Genomic DNA, 12,371 nt, shown 5'->3' on the forward strand with positions numbered 1-12,371 from the left:
AGATAGGAGGAAAGTCAAGAGGGAACAAGATCTTGAATGCCCAGAGAGGAGTGGATTTGCAAAACTAGAGGATGGTCCACTGTGTCAAAAGTTGAGGAGAGATCAAGAAGTTTGAGACTAGAATAGAAGACTAGGGTACATATGCAACTAACTTTTTTTCCTCCTTTTTCTCCTAGGTGATATTTACCAAACTTGACAATAAAATGCCTTTTAAACCCCCAGCAAACAAGAGAATGTTAAAAATAATTTTGACACTAGTTATTCAACTACTTTTTGGTACTTTTTCAATTGTAAAATGCAGAATGGTTATTTTAAAAAAGATGAAAAATTATCTCCTATGAGAAAAAGTTAATTGCATTTGGGCCCATGGCCCATATGCAACTCACTTTTTTTCCTGAGTTTTCTCCTAGGAGATAATTTTTCATCTTCTATTTAGAATAACTTTTCAGCACTTTCCAATTGAAAAAGTAACAAAGTAGGTGGAAAAGTAATATTACAGTAAATCTATTTTAAGCACTTTCTTGTTTTTTAGTACTTTTCAAGGTATTTTATTGACACGCTTGAAAATGTCACTTAGGAGAAAACTCAGGAGAAAAAGTGAATTGCATATGGGCCTATATATTTAGCAGTCAATAAATTGTTGACCACTTGACTGGGCTAAGCATTTGAGAGCCAGATTGGAGGTGATCATCAAGTGAGTTGGCATTGAGGTGATAAACCAATTCTAAGTGATGCTGCTTAAGTAGGTTAAAGGAGAATGGAAGGAGAGAAATAGACCTGTAGCTAAAGGACAGGTCCTCCACAGGCTTCCTGCGTCTTCCTTGAGGCTACCACCGCTGCCAAGGACCCTCTGGAAATTTGTGGCTGTGCTCCTCTTCATGCAGGAGCACAGCTGTACCTGAACATTAGCAGAGCTGCTCATGGACTAGCGGCTTCAGCTTATTGTAACAATATCAAACATGCAAAACAGTGGGGGGGTTTTGAACCAGAGTTCTTGTAGTTTATTCTTTCTTAGCAATCTCTCCAAATCCTGGACAAAAATACATGGGCACAAAGACCAGACTTCCACTTTACATACAAAGACTGCCTGACACGTGTTTCGCCGCTTCCTCATTGTTTACAAACATCTGTTAAAAAAACATATAAATCGAAAATACATACCATTAGAGACCCGTGCGCAAGTCAGGATAAAAAAGGATGGACAGCGTCTCTTGCTACTCATGTGAGTGTGCAAACATCGTCGCTGAGTGCAGTCTCCATTTGAAACTCCAGGTAATTCAATTTCCTATGGAAATCTTGCTATTCTATCACATTGATATTATTTTTGTTCACCATATTGGTTTGATATAATCTAGGTATGTGGGGTTCTATTGTCACTTTATATCAGGATTACAGTTGATTGCACAGTTCACTATAGTGTTGTTATATTAGCTATATAATGTGGCTTTGACACATAGTATTGGGGTATTGCATGGAGTTATAATGCTGTAAAACTTCAGTGTGTCATATTGCTATGTTGGTCTTTTTTATGCATAGCACTATAGAGGTCTGTGCAATGTAGTTATATAAGCACCCAGAGGTGTTAGTCTGGAGTCACGGCATGTTACACAGAATAGGCGAAGTGTTGTAGTGAGATGCTATGTAGTGGGGGCATGTTCTGTACAACCCCGCTTATAGCATGAGTCTTTATGTTGTATTTTTGAGCATTATATCTATACTCTGTTGGGTGATGGTTCGTTAGGTGCTATGATGTACTGAAGGTTATATAGATGGGGTTAAATTAACCCAATGACCGGATACTGATGCACTATATTTATGTACACCTCACGGCTCTATGCATATGTATATCTAGGTGGTCTCTGCATGTAGGGTATACTCTTGTGCATGCACATTTCACCCTTTCTGATATAGATGTTGGGTAGTTGAGCACTGCTGAATATGACCAGTAGTTAACTGTCACGTATAGGAGTTGATGCACTGGCGGTTACTTTTAGAGATGATTTTTTAATGCGGCACTTTATATAGTTTTCTATTTGAGTAAGTTTGTATTTTTAGCTTATTACTTCTGTAGTCTGCATTGTTTTAGATTGTGGTGGTATCTTTCGCTATTCTACGGGTAAGATAAGCATGTATATTTGATTCCATCCAATTTTTGGATTGGCTTTTTTATCCTGACTTGCGCATGGGTCTCTAATGGTATGTATTTTCGATTTATATGTTTCTTAACAGATGTTTGTAAACGATGTGCCTCTGAGGAAGCGGCTTTTGGTCATGAAACACGTGTCAGGCAGTCTTTGTATGTGAAGTGGAAGTCTGGTCTTTGTGCCCATGTATTTTTGGCCACGATTTGGAGAGATTGTTAAGAAAGAATAAACTACAAGAACTCTGGTTCACAAAAAACCCCACTGTTTTGCATGTTTGATATTGTTACAATTTGATAGGGGTGAACCACACTACGAACTTTTTATCCTGTTTATGGCTTCAGCTTATTGCCCAAAGTGTGCAGGGCGGCTGCAATAACATTTCTGACAAGTTCTTGTGACATATGTTCAGAGGTTTCATTGTTGGGTGTTCAGAACAACAATTTTAGGAATTATTGGCATACAGATGGTGGTCTCCAGGAGAATGTGCAAAGCCTTTGGAAGATCCAGAGGCTTCCCTCTTCCTAGGAAAGTAGCTAACATTGCTATTTCAATCTGCCTTGGCTTCACTTTAACCACTTTCATACCAGCAGTCTCAGCCCCCTTAAGGTCAGTAAAGGACCAGAGACTGCTGGCACGGTAAATTGCAACGTTTCGATGATTCGCCGCACGTACCCACCGCTCTCACCGGTCACGAGGCTGCCCCATCGCCGCAGGCTCCTCTCTCTGCTGTCTCTAGGACAGCCGGTGCTGACATATGCTGATAGCCGGTCAGGAGCGGCTTTCATTGGTTCCTGACGCAGTCTATCAGTGGAAGCCAATGTGATTGGCTCTCCGTGATCACATGGTCAGGTGACAATGAAAGCGGCTCCTGACCTGCTTACAGAGCTCTGCTCTCTTATAGATGGCAGAGCAAGCAAATTGTGGTGGGTGCAGAGCGGCAAGATCGGCGGTAACAGCGGGGACGCGCGATTCAGTGCAACGTTGAATCTACGACCAGTCGCCTGCTGGACGTAGATTCATACTGCGTCGGTCCGGAACCATATATATCGTGATGAGTTTTGTTTGAGGTCTCAATAAACATTCTTGAAATGGATTTTAAACTTGTCTTATAAATGAATACAAAACTCAATACAAAAAGATGAAACAATATAGTCAGCTTTATTTCTCGCTATCTGCAAAGTAAAAATGCTGATAAAAGTGAAACAGCCAGCACTGTAAATACAGATACATTCAATCCTTTTTTCAATCATTTGTATTTATGCGCTGGACAATTGGTTTAATTATGAATAGTGTTTGTGTGATTCAGCTGTTGCTATTAGAAAATGTTTTCACTTTCTTCATTCATAGAAAAATGAAGACTGTTATTTGACCTACTTTGGAGCAGGAATCCAATCTGTTACCATGAGAATATTTCATGATGAGATACTGCTTTTACTTTTCACAACAGATAGCTCACTAAAGTTATTATGCAATAGTGTTAACATAAAGAATATAAATCCCTGTCTATATAATTGCATTACAATCCTAGTGATTACAGAATCATTGGCAGGTAGCTTAGGCCTCTTACCCAAACTTGCATTTTTAGCCACGATTTTGGCTACGCGAATCAGCGCGATCTGCAAGGACATCAGAAGTGCATAGACTGCACTGTCTGATGTCCCCATGCATGTACTGCAATCATTGTGGAATAGGAACGCATGCTTGTCGACGACTTCCCACAAACACATTGTAATAAACCATTGTAATGAATGGAAATCACAAATGCATCAGGAAGAACAAACAGGATCAAAAGGCACCCAAACAATAATACAATTAATTAAAATCTATAAATAAAATCTATAAAATAAATAAGATTTGTGGTGGCTTACCTCAATGAAGACAAATTCATATATAAATGAATAATAGCAATGGCAACGTTTTTAGTGTGTCTCCACCCACTTCCTCAGGCCAAATCAAGTGCCACGCTATGTTCAGAGCCAGAAATAGAGCGTCTTTTCCTTGAAAGGTGTGACCATTTCAGGCTGACAGGGATCCCCGAGTGGAGTCGGGTTCATTGATCTCCACCTGCATGCAGTGGTTGGTTGCCCGATTGCAACCTCCCTTTGTGAGTACCCTCTGTGTACGATTTCTTATTTTATCTATTGAATGTGACGTACAGTACTGCATCATTTGGGCTCCCTTTGTCTCTGTGTTTTTTTGGTTTAGGGTGACAGCTTACCCCCCCCCCTCCTCCATTTATCTGCATCAGGAAGAATCACACTTAAATGTATGTGCCATGAGTTGCGATGGCTCTTGCGTTTTGTGCAGTGCGATTGTGGGGAAGGGACTTTAGACTTATAGTTTAAGTAGTAAGCTTTCCGTAGAAGAGTAGAAAATGCCAAAAAGTTCACTAAAGAAAAGTCTGGCAATTTTGTAGGAGCTGATCAGCCTTAGAACTCTGGACATTCTCCTGATCAATGGTGAAGAGTTGTGCTCATTAACATTTAAATAATAATGAAATATCCATATGAGGACATTCACTTTTACATAGTCTGTAAAGTAATCTCAATAACTGTCCACCAGAAGAGCTCGCAATCTCATCTCTACTACAGTAAAGCCTCCTACACACGCTAGATGAAATCAGCCGATAACACTGCCACCGCCTGAGTCTGTGCACAGTGGCCCCAATGCTCCTTGATGCCTCTGATTAGCCAATGATCAGCCTGGCGTATCGGTTCCACCAATCGTTGGCTGAGAGCATTGTTTTCCTCACTCATCTCGGCCACTCCCAAGCCCCTCCATTGGCCCTCTGCCACCAGCACATCAATAGAACATGTACCTGGCCTGCAGGTTAGAATTGTATGGATTCAGCCCTGCAATGCTGCCCAAGGAATTGGGTACTGTACATGTGTGGCTTTAAAGAGAATAGAGAATCTGTATTGTTAAAATCGCACAAAAGTAAACATACCAGTGTGTTAGGGGACATCTCCTATTACCCTCTGTCACAATTTCGCCACTCTGTCACAGAGGTGCTATTCGTGTTTCTACCGAGCTACTGTTTTTTGTCCCCTATTCTATTGCCTGATGAAGCGAGCTGTGCCTGTAAAACGCGTTGCATTTCTTGGGGTACTCTTAAATTCAATTGTTTGATTCAGACATTTGTTCATGTCTGCTTTCTGGAGGTAAGTCCACCACTGCCTCCCTAGCAATTTTAAAGTTTTTATCACTTTTTATCCTGTTGGTGTCTCTGTTCTCTAGCAAATACACCGATTCCACCCCTGGTGGAGGGGTGACCTACCCCTACCTTTCCGATCTACAGAGAGCGACATCTTAATCCTGAGTGAGGACAGGTCTAATCTCCTCACCTGCATTTACAGTGGTTGCCTGAGTGGTAACCCTTGTTTGTGAGTATATATATATCTTACTGTTTATCATTTACACGTTATCCTGTACATACTACACTATATTGGGCTCCCGGTGTCTCCCTTCTATAGAAGCACTATACACACTGAGCCCTGCACAAGGTATCTTTTAGAAGCATCATAGCTTGGTAAGAAGGATTGTGTTGGTAACAACTCAATCACTAAAATCAGGTGCAAAATATAACTAAACTTTTTGTATATTTTTTTGGGTGGGGAGAGATTCTTTTGGGGGGTTGTGGCACAAGTTTATTTACCAAATGTGTGACAGCACAACATTTGCAAAACTTATTTATATCTATATAGAAACTTCTTGGTTAACTAATGTAATATTAATACACATGTAAAATACCAATTTTTAGGAGTTCAGTTACAAGCCAGGGAACAACTTGTCTATAGAAACAAAAGTCTTAAAGATGAACTCCAGTGAAAATAATTTAATAAAAAAAAGTGCTTCATTTTTACAATAATTATGTATAAATGATTTAGTCAGTGTTTGCTCATTGTAAAATCTTTCCTCTCCCAGATTCACATTCTGACATGTATTACGTGGTGACATTGTACTGTGGGCAAGTTATGTAGCTGTTTCTAGCTGCTCTGGCTGTTACAGACAGCTTTAAACAGCCATTTCCTGTCTGTGAACATTGTTACATTGTGGCAGTTTGCCCAGAGTACCGCGGTATTCAGAGCCTCTTGTGGGAGGGGTTTCAGCACAAAATTAGTCACACAGCGCCCCCTGATGGTCTGTTTGTGAAAATCATTCTATTTCTCATGTAAAAGGGGGTATCAGCTACTGATTGGGATAAAGTTCAATTCTTGGTTGGAGTTTCTCTTTAAGCTTAACAAGCGATTAAACTCTGACAAAGCATTCAGTTAAAACAAGTTTACCTGCTTTTTATTACCCAAACAAGTTTACCTGCTTTTTATTACCCATACAGTTATCATATTTGCTTTTGCGCAAACCTATTATTGTCTGTTCCCAAAGTACATTTTATCTGCACTGAAAGCTGCCATTGTGATTTATTGCATAGCTGCTGTATTTATATATCACAATGTATTCAGTGAGAATGTGGCTTCTCCTTGGCTTGTATTTAGATGAGACACTGCTAGAAGTGTTTATAATATCTTGTTTGTTTTCTTATCAGCTACTATTGTAATCACTTCCTCAAGTTTGGCAAAAGCTCTAAGCTTTCCACTGAAAAAGAAAGTGCTGTGCTTAAAGTAGATCCGAGATAAACTTTTACTCATTGCATAATTGTGTTCCTTTCCTATTGTTTATAGGGCATTCCTCAAGCCAAATACTTTTTTTGTTTTGTTATAATACTCGAATTCCCTATAAACTAAACAAGCCTCACCCACAGCTTTTCAGAAAGCCTTGGCACTCAGTCCCAGGTAGCAAGGGCTTATGGGAGCTCAGTCTGGGCAGGAGGAGGTTACTAGCCAGAGATTTCAGAGGCAGAGGGGAGGAGAGAGGAGATGGGGGGAGTGACATTTTCCACAGACTGAGTGCTGGAGATGCTATTAGCTTGCCTCAGTATAGTGTGACAAACAGAACATGGCTGTCCTCATTGTATCACAGCAATAAATCATCATAAACTTTTGAAGCTGTTTGCAGCTAGATTTGCTGTCTAAACTTTGGATAAGATATATAGACAAGTTACTTGTTATAGTTACTTTTTCATCTCGGATCCGCTTTAACTGTTTGAATGATGTTTTGCTACCAGTGTTTCTTCTGGTAGTACCTTTTTGCTGTAAATAATCTATTAGAGCTAAGAAGACATGCTGGGTTTCATACCACTTTAAATTAGTCAAATATCAGGAGAGTAGCCGGGTACACCATCTAGATGAAAATTCCTATCTTTTTAAAGAATGGCCCTTACAATCACAGAAAAACAGGCTTTTTTTTTTCTTCTCTTATTAAAGCTTTTGCTGATAAATTTTGCCCAACCCCAATATCAGGATCATAAACTTCAGAGCTTGAAGTAAGTTTTGTGGTAATAAATAAATCTGTAACATAACAGAAGGCAAGTCCTGTTGTTCACTATGGATTTACTTGATCTTTACTACAAAGCAGTACTATAAACCTGGCCAATATCACCCAGTCAAATCAGGTCACAGAGCTATAAACTATAAACATGCCTTTGTAAAAAGTGAAAATATCTATTGGATAAAATATGTATTGTTTCATCTATTTTCAGTAATAATCCCAGTACAAAAAAGTGGGATTGGGATTGATTCACTAAACTAAGGTAGAAGTGGCAGGCGCAAATAGCACAAGGCAATTCTGCATGTGTTTACATAAGCAACATAACATGCATTGTGCACATAACATAACCCATGTTAGATACACAACACATTTTGCTTCTATACTGCAGTTTCGCCAGTTGCACAATGCATGTTACACTAGTAATGCAGTCATAACATGAGTATACATAACATGAGTTGCCTTACATGCGCAATGCATGTTACATTGCTTGTGTAAACAATGGTAAAATTGCTGGGAGCTGCACAGCAACTTTACCATATTTAGTAAATCATCCTTAATGTATCTGCCATATGTTTCTGGTAAACTACTGTAATTATTAAATATATTTATAAATTATGCTTATGCCAAGGTGTTCAAAAGTTTTTGTGTTCTGCTGTGTATACAACAATATAACCAGTGCAGATATATTATTATGTAAACAAAAAGGATCAACACATTTATTCGTCAAAAATAACTGAGATGTCCACCAAACTGACAGTATTAAAATTGTTACTTTATTATAAATATGGTTTCCTGTTCTGTACACTGAAACCTGTGGGAGAGTGACATGTTGACACATCGCCAAATCTACTATACAAAGCCCAACGCATTGAAATTTTTATAAAACATGCATATCTTTTAGCAGAAATAAATGTCATATGGAATTACCATTGACAAAAAAAGCCTAAATTATTAAGAAATGTGTTCAGATGTTTATTCTTGAGCCAGCTGGAGTCATACATAATGAATTGGTAAAAGAAAAAGGTTCTGAACAGAGGCTTGTAAAAAGGGAAATTCTGAAGGTTGCCAAGATTTCGTTATAAATCTGATTTGTGGTTAAAAAAATAATGTTTGAAAAACTTGTCACTGTAGAGCTGTAAACTCAAACACTGAAGTTCCTCTTTCATTTTGACATGTTAGGCTTGATTTAATAAAGTTATCCTGAGCTGCAGATCAATGGGGAACATAGGTAATCCAGCAACTCTAGTTTTTTTTGTTTTTTTATAATCTGTCATTCGATGGTATTCATTGCATCCGGACAGACTTGATATGTTTAATAAATCTCACTACAGCTACATAATTGTTAGGCCTCTTTTCCATGGATGGCTGAACTGTTTGTTGAGCATTTCAGCTGCCCACAGCTGGCTACAAGCACTGTCCAGCTGCAATTACTTGCTGCTAAATGGCAGCGTTAGGTAACATCGCATGTGCCACATTTGACCTGTGATGGTAGGGGCGTAGCAATAGCCATAGCAGCCATAGCAACCGCTATGGGGCCCTGGAGAGGAAGGGGCCCCAGTGGAACGTGATGTGTTCACTTTGTTTCTCCGCCCTGACTTTGTCTCAATGCCCTTGGACTATACACAGTGTACATTGCATGGAAATATAACTTGCCCACTTAACTCATATCCATAGGGTTGGGGTAGGTGGCATTGCTAAAGAGTGCCTAGATATGATGGCCCCCTTAAAAATGTTGCTATGGGGTCTCTAGCTACGCCACTGCATAATGGCATTGTCCCATAAAACATCTCATGTCACATCTGAGGGTGGAAACTGCCATGCTCAGATGCAGCTCCATGGGGGAGGAGGGCGCCTGTCCACCACCCATACCGATTGCAAGCATGAGGGCAGCTGACAGGTGGTGAATTGGAAGAGAGGCCTTTCTGCTATCATAAAAAATACCACTGCTACAACCTTTCACACACTCTTGATATTAACAGATACAATTCAAAGGAGGGTTGCAAATGTTTTCTAACTAATAGCAGACAGCGTATTATAAAACAAGACCAGGAGTAAGATCTACTCGTGTTCTTCAGTTATCTGTACCTTCAGCCCTAGAGAATCTTAGAAAACTGAGCCATTGTCAGCTTGGTGAAAACAATTCAACTTTGTACAATAGAATGGAACATTTACTTTAATACTCTGCAAAATTTAAAGTCAGTAAATTTGAGGTTAACCCGTGTTAACAACATAGACCAAGATTACTTTTCATCTTTGTATTGTTTGCTTTACTTTTTTCTATTACATGTTATTACCTTAAGCATGTGCTCCATGGAAAGGCATTCAAGGGATTTATTAGCTCTTTCCAAATGAAAGAGCTAGGTCAACTATATTACAAATAAGAGTATTGCCTGTGGCAACTGTTTTATCAGGTCTGTTTCTGTTCTTGATTTTAGTGAGTTGCTACAAGATGCATTGTTTAATATCATGGCATCATTGTATATTTGTAAAGCTGTGTTCATATATTCAAAATTCAAAATGTCTTGGCTGACTTAACCCTAAGACAAGAACCAGGCCTTCAAGACATCCTCTCTTTGTTCATTCAAGATGTGTTATACCACTAAAACATTTAGAGGATGTTTACTTTACAGTTGCAGATATTTAGGGCTGAGGGCTTCCTTGCTCCACTACATAATCTGCATTGTGATCATTTCCTAAATTGCCAGTAGGCTTCAATCAATGTTTTTATTCCTGTCATCTGCTCCTGAGGAATCAGTAAAATGGCAACAAAGATTGGGTGGAACCCTTAACTTTTTATCCTTTTTCCCACTTGGCTTCTGTAGTATTATTCCCCAGTGAAGACTGTTTTTTAGACATCTGGTAGGTTATGCTGTGTTTATATTCTGTATTTTTTTTCTTAATTTGACTCACACTATGATTGCTATTTGTGGGTTGTTTCTTTTAAGTATGTTTGCTGTTTTTCTTTCTTCCCTCCTAAATTGCTCCCAAGTGCTAATTCTCTGAAGCTGTGCCCGATTCTAAGCAATAACAATACCTGATACTCTCTTTCCACATCCACTTTGTGTTCAGCATTTTGCAACCAAGCCTCATCTCTTAGCCTCTCCTAGCCAATGATGGTATCGTTTCCAGTAATGCATAGCCAAAACCATGCATTCAAAAAGTTAGGCACTAGAGCTGAATCCTGCTTCAGGGAGTCATCATAATTTCTTACTGTTTTAAGAGGGCGAGATTTATATTACAGTGTTTTTTGGAGAACACTTTTAGGTGTCTTTTAATTCACTACAAAAGTTGCAGGTGATTTACCTGCATATGCTGTAACCTAAATAGGAAAAAAGAAGCGCAAACAGGCAAATTCTAACTGCTAGCTTGACTGCTGCTGACTGTGGTTGGCATACATGTGCAATGTGAATGCAGCCGAATGTCAGCATTTGTAACATGTCAGCACTTGAGAACAGAGCACTATGGTGCTCAGATGTGATTCCACCACAGGTACCGAGTTCTAGCAAGTGCCCAGCCGGAGCATACTACCTATAATGGGGGCAGCATACTGCCTATAATGGGGGCTGCACACTACCTATAATGGGGGCAGCATACTACCTATAATGGGGGCAGCATACTACCTATATGGGCCAGCATACTACCTATACTGGGGGCAATATTCTACCTATACTGTGGGTAGCATACTACCTATACTGGGGGTAGCATACTACCTATACTGTGGGTAGCATACTACCTATACTGGGGGTAGCATACAACCTATACTGGGGGCAATTTTGTACCTATGCTAGGGGCAACACTGCGTAATATGTTGTTGCTTTATAAATACAATACACTCAATTCACTTATTGAGTTGTTGACATCTTGAAAAAACACTGGTGGTACTTGAAAATGTTCATGCGATAAAAGTTGTACAATTTCTAAAATCTCATTGTCATTGTCCATTATCATTGCCATTGTCCTCAATTCACTAAGATCATGCTGGAGATAATAAGGCATAATAATAAGAGAAGACTTACCACCACACAGTGAGAGAGTCATCTTATCTCTTCATTCCTTAAGTTACCTCCTCTGTAGTTAAAGGGAACCTTAACTGCTGCGGAAAAATAAATTCACTTACCTGGGGGCTTTCCCAAGCCTCCTGCAGCCGTCCTGTGCCCGCGCCGGTCCTTCGGTGCCCTCCGGTCTCCCTCCGCCGCTAAGTTTCGATTTCGGACGACTGCCAGTCGTCCTGGGGCCTCTTCCGCATTCCTGGTCGTAAACTGCAGTAAAGCGCGTCCGCATGACGCGTTTGACGTCATGCGATGACGCGTTTGGCGTCATGCGGACGCGCTTTACTGCAGTTTACGACAAGGAATGCGGAAGAGGCCCCAGGACGACTGGCAGTCGTCCGAAATCGAAACTCAGCGGCGGAGGGAGACCGGAGGGCACCGAAGGACCGGCGCGGGCACAGGACGGCTGCAGGAGGCTTGGGAAAGCCCCCAGGTAAGTGAATTTATTTTTCCGCAGCAGTTAAGGTTCCCTTTAAGTTACCTCCTCTGTAGTTAAGTTACCTCCTCTGTAGTTAAGTTACCTCCTCTGTAGTTATTTTCACACACAGTTAATTAACAGCCTGTCTTCAACATTAGAATTCTGGAGTTATTTTAAGGATTGAAGAGTTAACTTAGAGACAGAAGAGTAAACGTTAGGTTTGCCTGAGGTAAAATGTTTCTTGAATACTACATGCCTCGTCACCATGGTGATAACTATAGAAACATTATTAAAGACAGGAGATAAGCTTAGTGAATTGAGGCCAATCTATTTGAATTTAAAGCCATTCCAAGGAGAAAAGCTCACAAAATATTC

General features: G+C 39.9%; 1 protein-coding gene and 1 long non-coding RNA gene across 2 annotated transcripts in view; one reads left to right on the top strand and one right to left on the bottom strand.

Annotated features, from left to right (window-relative positions):
* LOC137561379 (platelet glycoprotein 4-like) overlaps positions 1 to 1,357 on the bottom strand; it is a 130,813-nt gene extending 129,456 nt beyond the window's left edge. Inside the window, exon 1 of the mRNA XM_068272676.1 lies at positions 1,162 to 1,357. Coding sequence (XP_068128777.1) covers positions 1,162 to 1,164 — 3 coding nt within the window. The 5' untranslated portion in view covers positions 1,165 to 1,357. The remainder of the gene's footprint in view (positions 1 to 1,161) is intronic.
* Positions 1,358 to 1,959: 602 nt separating this feature from the next.
* LOC137563569 (uncharacterized) overlaps positions 1,960 to 12,371 on the top strand; it is a 75,582-nt gene continuing 65,170 nt past the window's right edge. The window contains exon 1 of the long non-coding RNA XR_011030381.1: positions 1,960 to 2,037. This is a non-coding gene — a long non-coding RNA (uncharacterized lncRNA). The remainder of the gene's footprint in view (positions 2,038 to 12,371) is intronic.

The sequence above is a fragment of the Hyperolius riggenbachi genome, chromosome 3, assembly GCF_040937935.1.
Source record: "Hyperolius riggenbachi isolate aHypRig1 chromosome 3, aHypRig1.pri, whole genome shotgun sequence".
Lineage (NCBI taxonomy): Eukaryota > Metazoa > Chordata > Amphibia > Anura > Hyperoliidae > Hyperolius > Hyperolius riggenbachi.